General features: G+C 40.7%; 1 protein-coding gene across 2 annotated transcripts; it reads left to right on the plus strand.

Moving 5' to 3' along the window:
- Window positions 1-698: 698 nt before the first annotated feature.
- LOC115573075 (NAD-dependent protein deacylase sirtuin-5, mitochondrial-like) lies at window positions 699-8012 on the plus strand. Of its 2 annotated transcripts, none has more exons than XM_030403696.1 (9): window positions 699-1249; window positions 2964-3068; window positions 3243-3376; window positions 3818-4043; window positions 4842-4929; window positions 5056-5109; window positions 6255-6378; window positions 6538-6653; window positions 7010-8012. In XM_030403696.1, the coding sequence occupies exons 1-9, from the start codon at window positions 1171-1173 to the stop codon at window positions 7080-7082; spliced, it is 999 nt and encodes a 332-aa protein (XP_030259556.1). In that variant the 5' UTR covers window positions 699-1170; the 3' UTR covers window positions 7083-8012. The 2 variants fall into 2 exon arrangements, with proteins under 2 accessions (XP_030259556.1, XP_030259557.1); XM_030403697.1 differs by having other exon boundaries at window positions 1180-1320.
- The last annotated feature ends 6889 nt before the right edge of the window (window positions 8013-14901 follow it).

The raw sequence follows: 14901 nt of genomic DNA on the forward strand, positions 1-14901 counted from the left end.
ATATTATACTATAAGTAACAGAATACATGTAACAGGATTACTTATTTGGGATACAAAAAATTTAGCTGTTCAGGTAAAATAAGAAGAAAAAATAAAGTTGTAATCACATTCAGTTTAAAAGGGGATTACTGGTTACAATTTTTTAAATAAAGAATGATATATTGGCCTGCAAGACCAAATGCACACTTGTGTATTCTTACAAAATGCACACTCGATATTAAAATCAAATACATGTTAAATTGTTCACATTCAGTTTAAAATCTCTTTACCTCAGTACCAAGTTTGGGACTGAGGTAATCCAGAAGGAATGGAAAGTAATCAAGTTACATTACTTGAATATTGCACTACTCGGATTACGTTTCTAGCAACATATTTGAACAAGTAGCCTGATTAGTAACCCTCCGAACCCTGAAGGATGATAAACTTAAAGGGACACTATGTAGTTTTGGAGCACTAACAGATTTTTTAACACTTGTAATATTAATGTGATAATGCAAATATTTTGTATTAGTGAATAAACAAGGTGTTTTCAAAGGGAAATATGGTTCCCTGAACTCTTTTTGAAGCTAGAAAGGTGGCAGGGTCCACCACATATAAACAAAGTAAAACAGTCAGTTAACAGAAATTGTGTTGTCCTTCCAGGTCAGTTTGCTTTATTCACTTTATTCAGTCATGAAAACAAGGAGAGTTTATTTATTTAGTTTGTTTTGGCAAAAAAAATAAACATTTAAAAATCAGTCAATAAAGATCTTTCTCTTCAAAAAAGTAGATGACATCACAGGGCCAAAATATTCCCCTATTTCTGAACTTGTATTTTAAATACAATTATTTATGCCATTTTATGCCCCTGTAAAGTACTTTGAGTTGCCTTGTGTCTGAATTATGCTATACAAATAAACTTGTCTTGCCTTCTGATTAAAATGTCTTCCCAAAACTACATACTGCACCTTTAAATATACCTGAAAAGAGGAAGATATGTAAAACTTTATGTGAGATTTCAGCATAAAAAACATGTTCTTCCACACATTTTGACCAGTAAGACTTCAGTGACGCCTCCTCCAGCAGGATGGTGAATGAATCATCCTGAATGAAGCACACTTGCAGCAGTCAACCACTAGATGTCTCTCCTAAACTGCACTTTTTTCCCCCCTCTTCACTTTTCTTCACTTTATGTGCATTTTTTCCAAGGCGCGCTTTACGACAGTGTGCGCCGTGTTTACGGCCACCCATGATAATTGCAGGGATAGAGGTAAACAAGGTTCCTCGGCGTGTGTTTGTTTGTGTCTGTCTGCTCCAAAGGTGTGGCTATCACAAAGAGAGGTACGTGCGGTCAGGTTAATGAGGTAAACTCATTTCAACACGCGTGTTTCTGTCCTGTTTTTAGGTGTTGTTACCCTGCAAAAGCTCGCTTGGCACGTTAGTTCCTGCATATGTGACAGCGAGCACGACTACACCTCATCCTCAGCTAACTTAGTGAGGAGCGACGACATGCTAACTTTGTACATGCTAGGAGTTTGCACGCGACTTAAAAATGAACCGAACGTTGTCAAGATATTATCATGTCAGATATAAAGTGACTGCTCGGTTACTTTGGACACATTACAAGTCATTGCATGGAGTTAAACTTGAATGAATTGTGCAGAATGGCTCCAAACTTCTTGACTCGGAGCTGTAGTGCATTGCAGTCTTTTATGCGTTTGCCTAGTGAGTCCTGGTCTTTCATACATTCAAGTCAGGTGTGAGTTGTAGTCTATTGTTCATGAGGCTGGACAGCCTGTTAAACCTGTTAGGACACATCTAGCTGTAAGTATGTTCAGGCTTGCAGGACGCACCCAATTGTCAGTTCCTGTTGAAGTAGGCCTTTTTACTTCCACCCATTCTTTTAAAAATATCCTTCATGCACATTTTTATTTGTCCAGGCTGCCTCAGTTTTGTTGCAATGCCAGGCTTCATTGCACACAAGAGTATCACTGCTTGTGCTCTGATTGCACAATCACATTACAGGCATTCCTGCAGCTATATCTTGTGTTTGTTTTTATATGTTGAGACATGCAATGCAAATTGCAATTTGAGGTGTTTATACAGTTGCACATGCACAGGAAAATTTGTATTGTGTTTTCCCACTTAGGGTAACCAGAGATTTCACTTTCGAGTCGACTCAAGTCGCTGTTCTGATGACCTTAAGCTTGACTTTGGGGCCAAATCTCTGCATTACCAGGATTTTCTGAAAACAGGCAGCTAGAATATTAAAAAGTTTGACATTGATGTCAGTATTTCACTGTTCAAACGTGATAGGGAGGGAATATTTTTTGATTTGGAAGAAATGTAGAGCTAAATAAGCTTTTATAATGTTACATGTCTTTTGTTTAATTGTTTTTATTTCACCAATAGTGTTAATTATTGAACACATTCAATCCATTATTATACTTTTGAAGAAGTTAGATAAATTAGCAATTAAGTAATTATATGAGAAGCAGGTATACGTTATCTTTTCTCTCTATAAAGATCGTAGATGCTTGAGACTTGGACGAAATTACTTGAGGCGCGTCTCTGAAAATAACCCCTAGGCGTCACAATTTTTCACATACTGTACAACATCATCACAAATCGATTTAATTGCAGAGAAATAACCTTAACAAGACAAAAAAGCATACTTTGCATTATTTTGTACACTTGCCCCAATTTTCATGTGACATATGTGGTATCTTGAGCAATGCTTGGCTGCACAACTTGAGTTTGTAAGAGGAAATGCATTTGACGCCCGTAGAGTTAATGTTGAAGGACATTTAGTCGTCTTCATATTCAGTAAGAAACGGCACTTATTTTCTACATCCTAACCATATACTACAAATTAAAACACCACATTTGTGAGAATAAATACGAGTTGAAAGTGGAAATTAACGTAACTTTCTTTTTAATTTTTATCCTTCTGTCTTGTTTTGTCTGCTCTCCTGTAACAATAGCGGCAATGCTTCTCCAAAATCGAGCTGTGTTTGCGCTCGGTCTACGGATGTGCTCCACTAATGCGATGAGAGGACCTGTAGTGGACACAACAAGACCCAACTCAGGTAAAATATAAACCTTTCAGGGTTTATATTATTTTGGTTTGCTGCTGTGTCAGGATATAACTGGTCCATCATTAAACACTGGAAATCTGCCAGGGTGGTCATCCTTTCCTGACTGTACATCACAAAATGTTGAAAAGCTTGATTATTTGTTGGTTTCTGTTTTCATTTTCCTAGATATGTCTGAATTCCGCAAGCTCTTTTCCAAAGCCAAGCACATAGCAATCATCACGGGGGCAGGTGTGAGCGCAGAGAGCGGAGTGCCGACCTTCAGGGGAGAAAATGAGAAGTGGAGGAAGTGGCAATCTCAGGTACTTTTTTCAAAAGCAAAACACACATACACACACAAGTATACGTGGCTATATTATTTATTTATCTATCTGTTTATTGTCTTTTTATTGAGGTCAAAGGTTTGTGTTTGGTCTCATATCCAGCTGTGGTTCAGGGTTGTTTTACCGCGGAGTGGGTGTATTTTATGTTTACATAATGCATCCTCACAGCTCAGTGGATTTATCTCAGCAGCAACGGCCAGTAAAGACAGCAACGATGTTTGTTGCATAATCTGGAGTCTTGTTGTGGGCTGCAGCAGGATGTACTTTCAGGAAGGAATCAAAAATGGTCTTTCCTATAAGATAAAATAATCTTCCAATTCAGTTTAGGTGTTAAAACTCTAAATCTTGCTCTGAATGTTACAATAACTTCTCAGTATATGAGTGTTAACGTAAAACATGCCGATGTTGATGCTTCCCCAGGATCTGGCGACTCCAGAGGCCTTCTCTCGCACCCCGTCTCGGGTCTGGGAGTTCTATCATTACAGGAGGGAGCTGGCTTTGAGAAAGAGGCCCAGTGCCGCCCATCTGGCTATAGCAGAGTGTGAGGCCCGGCTGAAGAAGCAGGGGCGCTCCGTGGTTGTCATCACCCAGTGCATAGACGACCTCCACCATCAGGCCGGGTCCAAACATGTGCTCAAGGTTCATGGTGAGAGGCTGACATGGGCCGCACCTACAGACTAACAGGCATCTTTGTAACAGTTTCTAGCGATTTACATGTATTAATCATTTTTTATTGGCTATATGTGAGCAGATTGTATTGTCATGTGAAAAAAAAGACCTTTCCTGTGTCTCTCAATGCTTATTTGTTGGCATTAGCCTTTCAAAAACATTTTCACTGTGTTTGCTCAATCGCTGGCTGCACATAAAAGGAGTTATGCACTTCTATTAATGGGCGGGTCTAGCAGTGATATGAAAGCACTATAAATTACATTAATATAACCACAATAACAACAAATCTGCCCAGCTATAAAATGATTAAATTGATGTATTTTGTTTGAGTATTACTTTTGTTTTTTTGAGTGGTGACATCATGAAATATGACAAAAGACAAAGTTTAGTTGGAAAACCTCAAGCCAGTTTGCTGGAAACTGTGACTGTAACTATAAGTGATGTAGTACATGTCATGGTTTTACTGGGATATAGAACCAATTTTGGATTTATTGTTGTTGGGTTTTTTTTTAAACAAAACATCTCATGTGCCCACAGGGTTGATATTTAATATCAGTGGACACACTCAAAATATTTTACTGATTCTCTCGTTGAAATCTTCAGGAGACAGTTCTGCCTCTTTGTCAAAAACAGTGCCAAGGCATTTGCCAGATTTCTTTGCTGAAATCTTGCTTTAACTTTGCACAAGTCAGGACACAGAACTTTCATCACCAACAAATTCTGCGCAGGGCAGGCCTCAGTGACAAACAGCTGTGTGTGTCCTGTGTAACTGCAGGCAGTCTGATGGAGACGCGCTGTGTGAGCTGTGGAGAAGTGACCGTGAACAAGCGTAGCCCCATATGTGCGGCCCTTAAGGACAAAGGGTAAAAGGCAGCAAATCTGGAGTACACACACACTAACATTGATAATGACCAGGATTTGTAGCCTGGTCCCTTCAGTTTGACCCCGCGTGCTACTTAACCCTCTGTGTTTGTTCTCTGAATGTACAGAGCACCTGACCCAGATGTTGCTGATGCCCAGATTCCTGTGGATAAGCTGCCAAGGTGGGATTCAATTCTCAGACTATTGATATCCTAGATGGTCAGATTTCAGTCAGTCAGTTTTCCTTGGTTAAACAGATACACCAGCCTAAAAAAAACCCACTTTCATTAGTGCATTCTGCATAGCAGCAGTGACGTGTGTCCCTTGTTTGTTTATATGCATCCGTGGGAGAATTGTGCAAATACCAGGAGGATTCGCTTTAATTTTGTTCCAGTCTCATATTATAATACTCTGCGTACAAAGAGCACATTATGGTAGGAGAGAAAACATGAACGAGAGCCTGAACTGTACTGAAAATTCTAACGGCAGCAGATAAAGGAACAAATTATCTGACTAAGAGTAAAATGACGATGATGGGGAGTTTGTTTTGGCTCACCTCAAATTAAGAGTAATGTTAGATAAACTGTGGAATCTCTGTTTACCACCAATTGCACTCTTTAGACGAGAGCCATTGTGTCTGCATGCTTTAGAGACACGAGTTGGATAAAGCACTGTCTCCACCCCCCACCTGCTCTACTTTGAGCTTCTATTGGACCTGCTGCTCCTCCCTGCTCAGCGCTCTCTGTCCCCGAGCTCCTTCACCACCTGTTGCAGAATCTCTTAATTCCATTTAATGGCTATTGCATTTTCTACCCATGGGCTGTAAAGTGCTATGAAAACTATGACTTTCCTCCTAGCTGCAAATAAATATGACCAAATAGCTGCACACAGATAAATTGTTTAATTCAGATTTTATATTTAATTCAAAAGCACACATGAGGTGCACTATTGAGCCCCCGTACTGTAAGTCTACAGTAAAGGGGTTATGCTTTAATTTGTATCTGGTTGCCTTATGTCTCACTGTTAAATTCTATATCAGCATTATATCACAATATCTTTTTTGGATTGTGACAAAACACGACATTTGAGGACGTCATCTTGAGCTTTTGAAAACACTTTTCACCATTTTCTAATATTTTAAAGACTAAACCACAAATCAATTTAATCAGGAAAATAATCGTCAGTTACAGCCCTGAGCATGTTGCAACTCTGGGCCCAAAAAAAATCTGTGAAAACTGTCAGTGTGGATTAACGCATCCGTGTTATGGCTGATTATTCAGTGCTAAAAACAAAATGACGCAATTAATCGTCTAACTGCTGTATCAAGGTGCAACGAAAGAGACTGCCGTGGGCTGCTGAGGCCCAACGTTGTGTTCTTTGGAGAAACTCTGGACTCTCATATCCTGACAAAGGTGGAAAAAGAGATGGAGACCTGTGATCTCTGCCTTGTGGTGAGTTAATCTTGTGTTTACATGGACACACGTCATATTCTCCTCTTGTGTAATATTACTATGTAAAACAAATATTGGGTCAGAATCCTTCTGGGACTGGCTATTGAAAACAATGCAGTACAGTGGGTTTCAAGTCGACGCTGGTGTCCCCGTCTGCAGGTGGGCACGTCTTCGATTGTTTACCCAGCAGCCATGTTTGGCCCCCAGATCGCATCCAGGGGCGTCCCAGTGGCTGAATTCAATACGCACACAACACCAAAAACTGAGTACTTCACGTAAGTCAGACAAGAAACTGAGTGCATGTTGAAAAGGATAAAACTCCACCAGCCATCTAGTTCTCAAATGAATGTAGTAAGCATGAAAATATGTGAATTAAAAGTGAAAACAGATGAGTGGGCAATGACCCATGTGGACACTGGTGTTTAGTGCCACCTGCTGGCAGTGTAGACAACACGCCAATGTTTTTCTACCTTGAACGAGCCTTCAACTGAACAAGCAACCTTTCACCTGGTAACCGAGATTCTGACCTTCAGTGTAACCTTGCTTATCTCTGTGTGTGTGTGTGTGTGTGTGTGTGTGTGTGTGTGTGTGTGTGTGTGTGTGTGTGACGTGTGTTTGTGATATGATACAGGCACCATTTCCAGGGTCCATGTGGAACCACGCTGCCTCCAGCTCTGGCGCGACACGAGTCAGAGGTGATTTAAGAGCCACAGGAACGACTTTACAGACGGCAAGCAGTGGCTTCTTCTACAGACCCATGCTATCAAAGGCTGGTGGGGAGGTTTTGTAGCGTCTTTTTTTAATTCCAAATGTTTGCCTTAAAATCAGAGCTGTTGATACTCAGCAGTAGAAAGAGAGTTGTAAAGAATTTAGCCTTTTAGGAACTTTAAGATGGACCTCTTAATACTTGAATATATAACGCGCTAAACTGGAAATGGGATATTGTATGTTCTATGTGTCATCTGCTTGAAAAGACTATGCACTATGTACATTATTTGCATAGGAAAATATCTCCATGGATATCAGAGGGTATTGTTTTTCTTGCTTGTTAGATGCTGGTTGCAGAATGTCAGATTCTTTTTTTTATATATTCTGTGCTCTAAAATTATGCTGTAGATCAGCATCACTGCAGAATATTCTTCTGTTCTTTCTCTCCACCAAATGAACAGATGTACGGAGCATAACTTAATCTTGTGCCTTTCAAAACCTGTTTACACAACCTTGACCAAATGCTCGCTTTAAACCTCAAGTGCAAAATCGACCAATGTTACAGAGATTCAGCCAGAGTTTGTTTTTTTTGAACGAGGACAGAGCGACTTGAGAAAGAGACGGAAATCTTCTCAATCCTAGCCTGAATCAGCGTTATCTCCCTCTCATGCGGTTTGATTGTGTCTATTATGACATCATGCAGTTACATGTCATGAAGTTATCATGACACATTTGATAGATTTTTTTTCAATGTCTTTTCAATATACATGTTCAACCACTGTAGATGGAAAATGAAAATAATCACATTAAATAAGATGATTGTTATGTAACTTTTATGCTAATGATAATCAATATCTTATCCTGTTTTCTATTAAAACTGCCAGTGCATTTATACAGAAAATGATTATTAAAACACTAAATGAACATTGCTGTGTCTGTGTGTTATTGTCTGCATTGAGAAACCCACCCATGACTTTTTTTTCCATGAGACAGAGTGGAGTGTGCTGCACTGTGTGTGCCCACAATGAACAGTAGATGCCAGCATGTAGCCTCCTATCCAGACCACAGATTAAACAGTGGCATACAGCTCGGCTCTGAAAGGAACACAGAAAACAACCCTGTGTCTACATGAATTATTCTCTTGGTATGCCTTAGTGAGAGAAAATGCAGACTTAAGTACCCCGAGGCCATTGGCGAACTCAGAATTGTTACGGCTGAGCCGAGCTGAGGAAACATAATCGGCCTCAGTCATAATGCTGCTGAAAATGGACACAGTCTGAAGTGGAAAGCGTGACACAAGGTGGCATCTGTTGTCCTCTATAAGACTGACTTTGTGTTTCAATCACACATAAAATTTACTTCTAATTCTATTACATAATTACACGTAAAGTATATCATGTAATGCAAGTATTTATATCATGTTGAGTTGATGTGAATCAATTAAATCACTTATTCTTAATTAAGTTACTGCAATTAAATAAATATATAAAGTATAAAGTATTAGAAATGAAATCTAAGATGACTAAGTTATTAAAGGTATTCCCATTATTATTGAGTCAACATGATAGTAGTACTTAAATTAAATTATATACTTTTTTGACTGCCACTAACAATACATTTAATTTCTGATTAATCTGCCAATGACTTTAATGACTTATTAATAATTGTTTAGTCGGTTAGTCTTTCCCAGAGCCCAGAATGACGTATTCAAATTCCCACTTTTGTCCAACCAATAGTCAAAAACCCCCAAACTCTTAATTTGCATAAAAAAAAATTGGAACCAGGAAGTTTGTAGATTTTTTTTTCTTGAAGATGCATTAATCAAAACGATTTACATGCAACCATTATAAATCAGAATAGGTGGCTATTCATTTTCATTATATTGACTAATCGATACAGGACTAATCCCTGTGTATCAGTGGGTGGCTGTGACTCGGGAGGTACAATGGTGCGATCTAAATCTCTGTCCATCTTGCGTCTCCATGTGGGGGTCCCAGCTCCTATATTTGGAAACATCCTGAAGGCTATATACATATATATATAAATATATATATATATGCTAAAATTGTTTATCTTCATGGACCGACTGGACTAACATGGTTAAGTCCCTGAGTGAAATTGAGAGAGACGGAGGGCTAGGAGTCATTTAGATTAGCTGTGGAACGTTGTGTTCATTACACAGTGTTGTGATAATGTAATATAGTCATAAAGGAATTACCTCAAGAGAGCTATAGGAGGTGTGTGTGTGTGTGTGTGTGTGTGTGTGTGTGTGTGTGTGTGTGTGAGCGAGAGAGGGGTAGGGAGAGAAATACAAGAACACACACATATTCTGTGTTTGGATCTCAGGGGAGTCCCTCAGGGTTGGTTCATTTCACGCCCACTTTAGTTTAAGCGCTTAAAATTGCAGCACCACAAACGCACCACGCTGCCCGGACATTATTTCCTCTCGCATTATTATACCGTCTCGACTGTGGCGCCTCATCACTCGCTTTCCTGACCCAACAATTAGCATCCAAATCAGATCCTTCTGTCGGCCATCTAGAATCTCCACCTGCACATGTATATCATCGTCATCATCATCATCATTGCCGTGATTAGATTTCCTCATTTCCTCTTCTATTACCGCCGCTTCCCTTCAAAGAGATGTGAGGCCAGGTCCCCATTTGTCATCAGCAGAAAAAAGTACATGGAGAGGCACTTAAAAGAAATCTCAGCGCCCTGATACAGTCATTTCTTGGAGCTGATGTGAACGAGGCTGCCAGAGGGCTGACAACTCCGCTCCGGAGTCCTGCGGCTCATTCATGAATGTAGCGGGGAGGGATGAAATAGTAGAAGTGGAAAAGGTTCTTGTCTGACCCAAAAGCCTCGGGGTTAATAGACTCATCATGATTGGTGGCAGCTCTACAAATATCCCTCTGTCTCTTTGAATGAGGAGGTAGATTGACCGGGAGATGGCAGCTGTGTGTGCCTTCAATGTGAGTGTCTGTGGGTGTGATTGACTCTGAGACTTATTTTGTTGGAGTCTCCGTGTTTGGAAAAAGCTGAGAGTGGTGTATGCTGGCCAGCTAGATGAATGTGTGTGTGTTTGTGCTTGTGCTTGTACCAGGGGGAAGAACGTGTCTGTGTGTGTATGTGTGTGTTTGTGTCTATGCTGTCTGTGTGTAGTGGTGTGATTTTTCTTTCAGTATGCACACTGGCAGAAGTGTCAGACCAAACCAGGTCAGGCTGGGTGAGCAGCCGTGAACATCACACAGATTTACGTACTGTAGCTTTACAGTTGCACAGAGCATGTTTATGTCCATTAGGCACCGTGTGTGGCTAATTTCCACCACTTCACGAGTATTGTATCTGCATTTCGAATCAGAGGACTATTGCTCTATTTTTAAAATAGTGTGAAAATGATGACCAGAGGAAGAAAGAAATGGTACACTCCAAAGGCTGGAGAACACATTGTGTATTATGCGACAGCGATGCATGGCATTGCAGCTAGATTTTAATAAGGCTGCTCTGACGTCACCGCCAATAATACACAGATTTTTAATTTGTTATGTGAGTTATTTAGCATTATACAGTAATTTGGAGGCTACTGGATGTGATAACCTCTAGTTAGTTGGTTTAAATCACACCTAACCATGTCTATGTATATGCAGTATCAATAGCAAATGTGATGTTCCACAAGTGTTAGTCTAAGGACCCTTATTCTTCCTGATATAGGTAAAGAAAATGCAGGAGATAGTAAGCTTTTGCTGTGTGCTGATGATTCAACTTTGTTAGTGAGATTAAAATGTGTCTCCGAAAACACATTTAAGAAGACTTTGGTCGTTTTTTAACTTTTCTTTTTTTTCTTTAAAAGGGGCAATATGTAAGAATTTTAGCTGAAAATGTTAAAAAATGAACAAAATTAATCAACAGAATGTGAAAACAGTCACGACATAAGTGTGCTGTTTTGCAGAGATATCGAACAAAGCTAGCATGCTGCTAACCAGCGGGACCCAACCCATCCCAGTTGAAAGCAAACACTTCCCAGATGCGCCGTGCTCTCAGTTCGGACCGCTAGCTGCATGGCTAACTGAGCTAACTAGTGGATTACATTTACATTTAGGGCATTTAGTAGTCGCTTTTGTCCAAAGTGACCTACAATAAGTACATTTGTCACAAGAAAGAAGCCACAACATATCACCATTGATAAAGTAAAAAATTAAAAATAGAAACAATTTTCAGGCCCTCAACTGAGCATCGTATCAAAGTGGAAGTCCCAATTAGCATATACTAGCATATATAGCAGATACTCCAGTGATGCACTGCCGCCTATTTGTTTTAAACATGAATTTGACAGGTGGCCAATTGTTACATGCTGCACCTTTTGAAAACATTTAAGGAGTTAAGGAAAGCAACAGGGCAGCTGAAACAGTGACTGTAGTCAGAGACTGTGTTTCAACATTTAGAAGTGTCAAAGCACTGAATATTTTGTAAAGGAGGCCCAGGGACAATTTCCAGTCGTGTTCATAATTGCAGGTTGTTGATGAGAAGTCTCACATCTCCTGGAAAGTTTGTGGAGAACAAAAACATGTATTTTAAGCCACGCCACAACATGCAGTGTTGTCAACCTAAAAGAAAACTTAGGTTACAACATAAAGAAAAGTAATGTTTCAACATACCCAAGTGCATTGTGAGGTTTGTTCTGGGGATTGGGTTGTCGTCATCGTCCTCTGTTTTCTCTGTTTTGTTTAATATTTGGTGAATCTGTCTACAGAATATAATACATACGGAAATAACACAATAAAACCGAACCGTAAATATATGTTGAAGAGGTTGCTTTAATCAAATGACGAGCTTTCAAAACACATCGCATTCTAAAATGTATGTCAACAGTATTTACCTCGGCTGTGTGGGTTTTGAGGAAAAACAGAGCTGCTGGGGTTCTCGAAGGTCTAGGTATTTTCTATTTATAGCAACTGTCAATTCACAGCACTAGAGCGCAGACTGGGGCTTGTCTCACATACATGCAAAATCATGCACAGTCTCTCTCTCTCTCTCTCTCTCTCTCTCTCTCTCACACACACGCGCACACACCTCTTACTAACCTTTCTCTGAACTCTGTGTGTTGTTCACTGACTTGGCCGTGATAACAAAGCTGTGCCGTTAATCCCTCTGTTACCATGAGAACCATCATTATTTAAAACCAGCCCTGGCACTTATCACCGAGCCCCACACCCCTCTTTACAAAAAAACCCCCACAAGTCCCCCACCCTGAAACGTCATTTTTGTTGCCTCTGCATGACGAAAGCTCAACGTTCCCACTGATTTCACAGACTGACTGAGGTGTCTATCCTCCGCCCATGTTATCCCTGAATTATGCTGATGCCGGTGTTTCCAGGTAGCCTCACTGGGAGGGAGCTGTTGTTTTGAGAAAAAAAGGCTGAGATAGGGGCTCAGGTGCCAGCTAATCTGCTCTAACCCTGCACTAATTAGTATCAAGGCTAGCGGCCACTTTCTCCTGGTTATTGATCAGTGGCCCTGCCTCGGCCCAGAGAAGTATTTTCCTCCTATAGGGGGAGAGCAGCAGCACAGAGGCATCTCCTCCTCCTGCCTGTCGAATCTTGTTTGTGTCTTTAAAATTCAATATCCAGTCCCTGCTCAACATCAGTCCTCCCCAAGTGTTGTTGAGTCTCATCCGGTATGTCTCCGCTCGGCCGGCTCTGTTTTATTTCCTGTGTCTTAGATCGGTACTCTTTAACTGACCTCATCTGACCTGCTCAATATTTGCTGTATAGGTGTCTCTTAACCGTCAGGATGCCCGGCTATCTCTGCTCTAACATCTCTGCCGCCGGCTCTCTTTCTCGATCTCATTTCACTGCAACGTTAAAAAGGCTTTGCTGTGAGATGCACTATTTCGGAAGCAATACAGTATTTTCTGTACAGGCGGGTTGCCTCCAGCTGTCCAAGAGGATTATGGATTCTTTCGAAGGGGCTTTACACCCAATTTATTTTTTGATCATCTTTATTCACATTTCGCCAAAGTTCAATGATTTTGATTGAATATTAGTGTGAAGGACAAGCAGTCTCAGTTTAATACGGATGCCTTCATATGACGTACATTAGAAATGTCAGACTCCAACTTATCCACAACATATAAGTCGTGAAATTAAACCTGTTTTTCAGGGTGGAGTGCTGCGAATGAATTATAAGGGGTCTCACCGCTCGAGGACAGAAACTGCAACGTAGTCTCCTTTGGTGCACCATCATCATATTACAGTTATTAATCTAACATAGCCACAAATAAATACATTACCTCATCACCTCATACATCCTGCAAACAGCTGTGTTTAAAAAACAAAACAGGATTTAAATCTTTCTTTGTCTCAGACCTTATTTCAGGCATTCAACAGAAAAAACAATTCTAAAAAAAAGTCCTAGACTAGTGTGCTGGATGTGCAAAAATGCTAATAATTTCTTTTAGGACAAACAGATTACGTGACTCTAATCGGTTATGTAGGTATGAGGTCGCTCTGCTTTAACAGAGCTTTCTCACTGACAACAGCTGCCTGTTGAAGCTGAAAAACGATTCTGGTGAGAGCGATGAGACTCAAGCAAAGACTAGAAAACCAAAACAATAAGCTAAAAGAAGCTAAAACTAAGGGGGGGCTTTTGGGTCAAGCGATATTCCTCTGTGGGTTCTACGAGTGACGAATTACACACAGTCTTTTGATCCATTATGGATATTTGATCTATATATCTATAATGATAGCCCACTGTTAGTTGTAATACATCCTCACCCTGAACCTAAAATGTCCTTTTAAATCACCATTTGATTCTACTTAGTGCTCTTTTTTCCTTCAGGGCTAGGTTTAAAGTCATGGCACGGCTGATTATAGTGCCTACGGTAGCACTGTAATGTCTATCTCTCTGTCTCTGTCTGTCTCTCTGTCTGTCTGTCTGTCTGTCTGTCTGTCTCTATTTCTGTCTCTCTCACCTGCCTCATGCGCTGCACAGCGAGCACTTCGAGCATGTGATACTTTGGAGCGACAGCCTCTGTGGGCGGGGACACGGCACATGGACTGGACGCAAACACACAAACGCACTCACACATCGCCTCTCCCAGATTACTTGAACTATCAGGAGCTCTAAGAGGATTTCACAATGGGAGGGTGCCGCACTTGAATCTCATGCACCTGATGGCTATTGATCCATTATAAGCTCGCGCGCAGACACACATGCGAAACAGGCGCAGTCGTCACGTCTTGTCATTATAAACAGGCCAGTGACCTTGCTTTCTTAATTTTCCCCAGTGTTAAGAGTTGTCGGAGGGTCTAACCTGCAGTAGCAGTGCGCTCCTTTGAATTCAGGTCTGCAGCACAAGACTTTAAAATAGCGTGGCCCCAGATCTGTCTGCATCACACGATGGAGTCTTCGGGCAGAAAGCATCCAAACAGTGACCCACACTTTGTGAAGTTGGAAGAAACACACACACAAAAAAAGGAAAATCCTGTGAATGTCACTGTCTTTGCACGATTTTCCATCACAGTCTGCAATTGAGAAAAATGTGTCCATAAACAGTGTGCTCGCGCTGTCGGGCTTATTAGCAATGCTGATGTGAGTGGAAGATTAGGAGGGTGGTGTCTGTAATGGAGGAGATGGAGATGTGTAGGTTGATAAGCAAAAGGTTGCAATCAGCAAGCTGTCATGCGAGAAAAAGGGGATGGTAATCATGTATACTGTTTAGGGGATGGAAGGTAACAGCAGCAGGACTCTACACAACCCGGGTTTGATTTTTTATTTCCCTCTCAGTCAAGATATGAAACGTTGGTCGGTGTC

Source organism: Sparus aurata, chromosome 21 (assembly GCF_900880675.1).
Source record: "Sparus aurata chromosome 21, fSpaAur1.1, whole genome shotgun sequence".
Classification (NCBI taxonomy): Eukaryota; Metazoa; Chordata; class Actinopteri; order Spariformes; family Sparidae; genus Sparus; species Sparus aurata.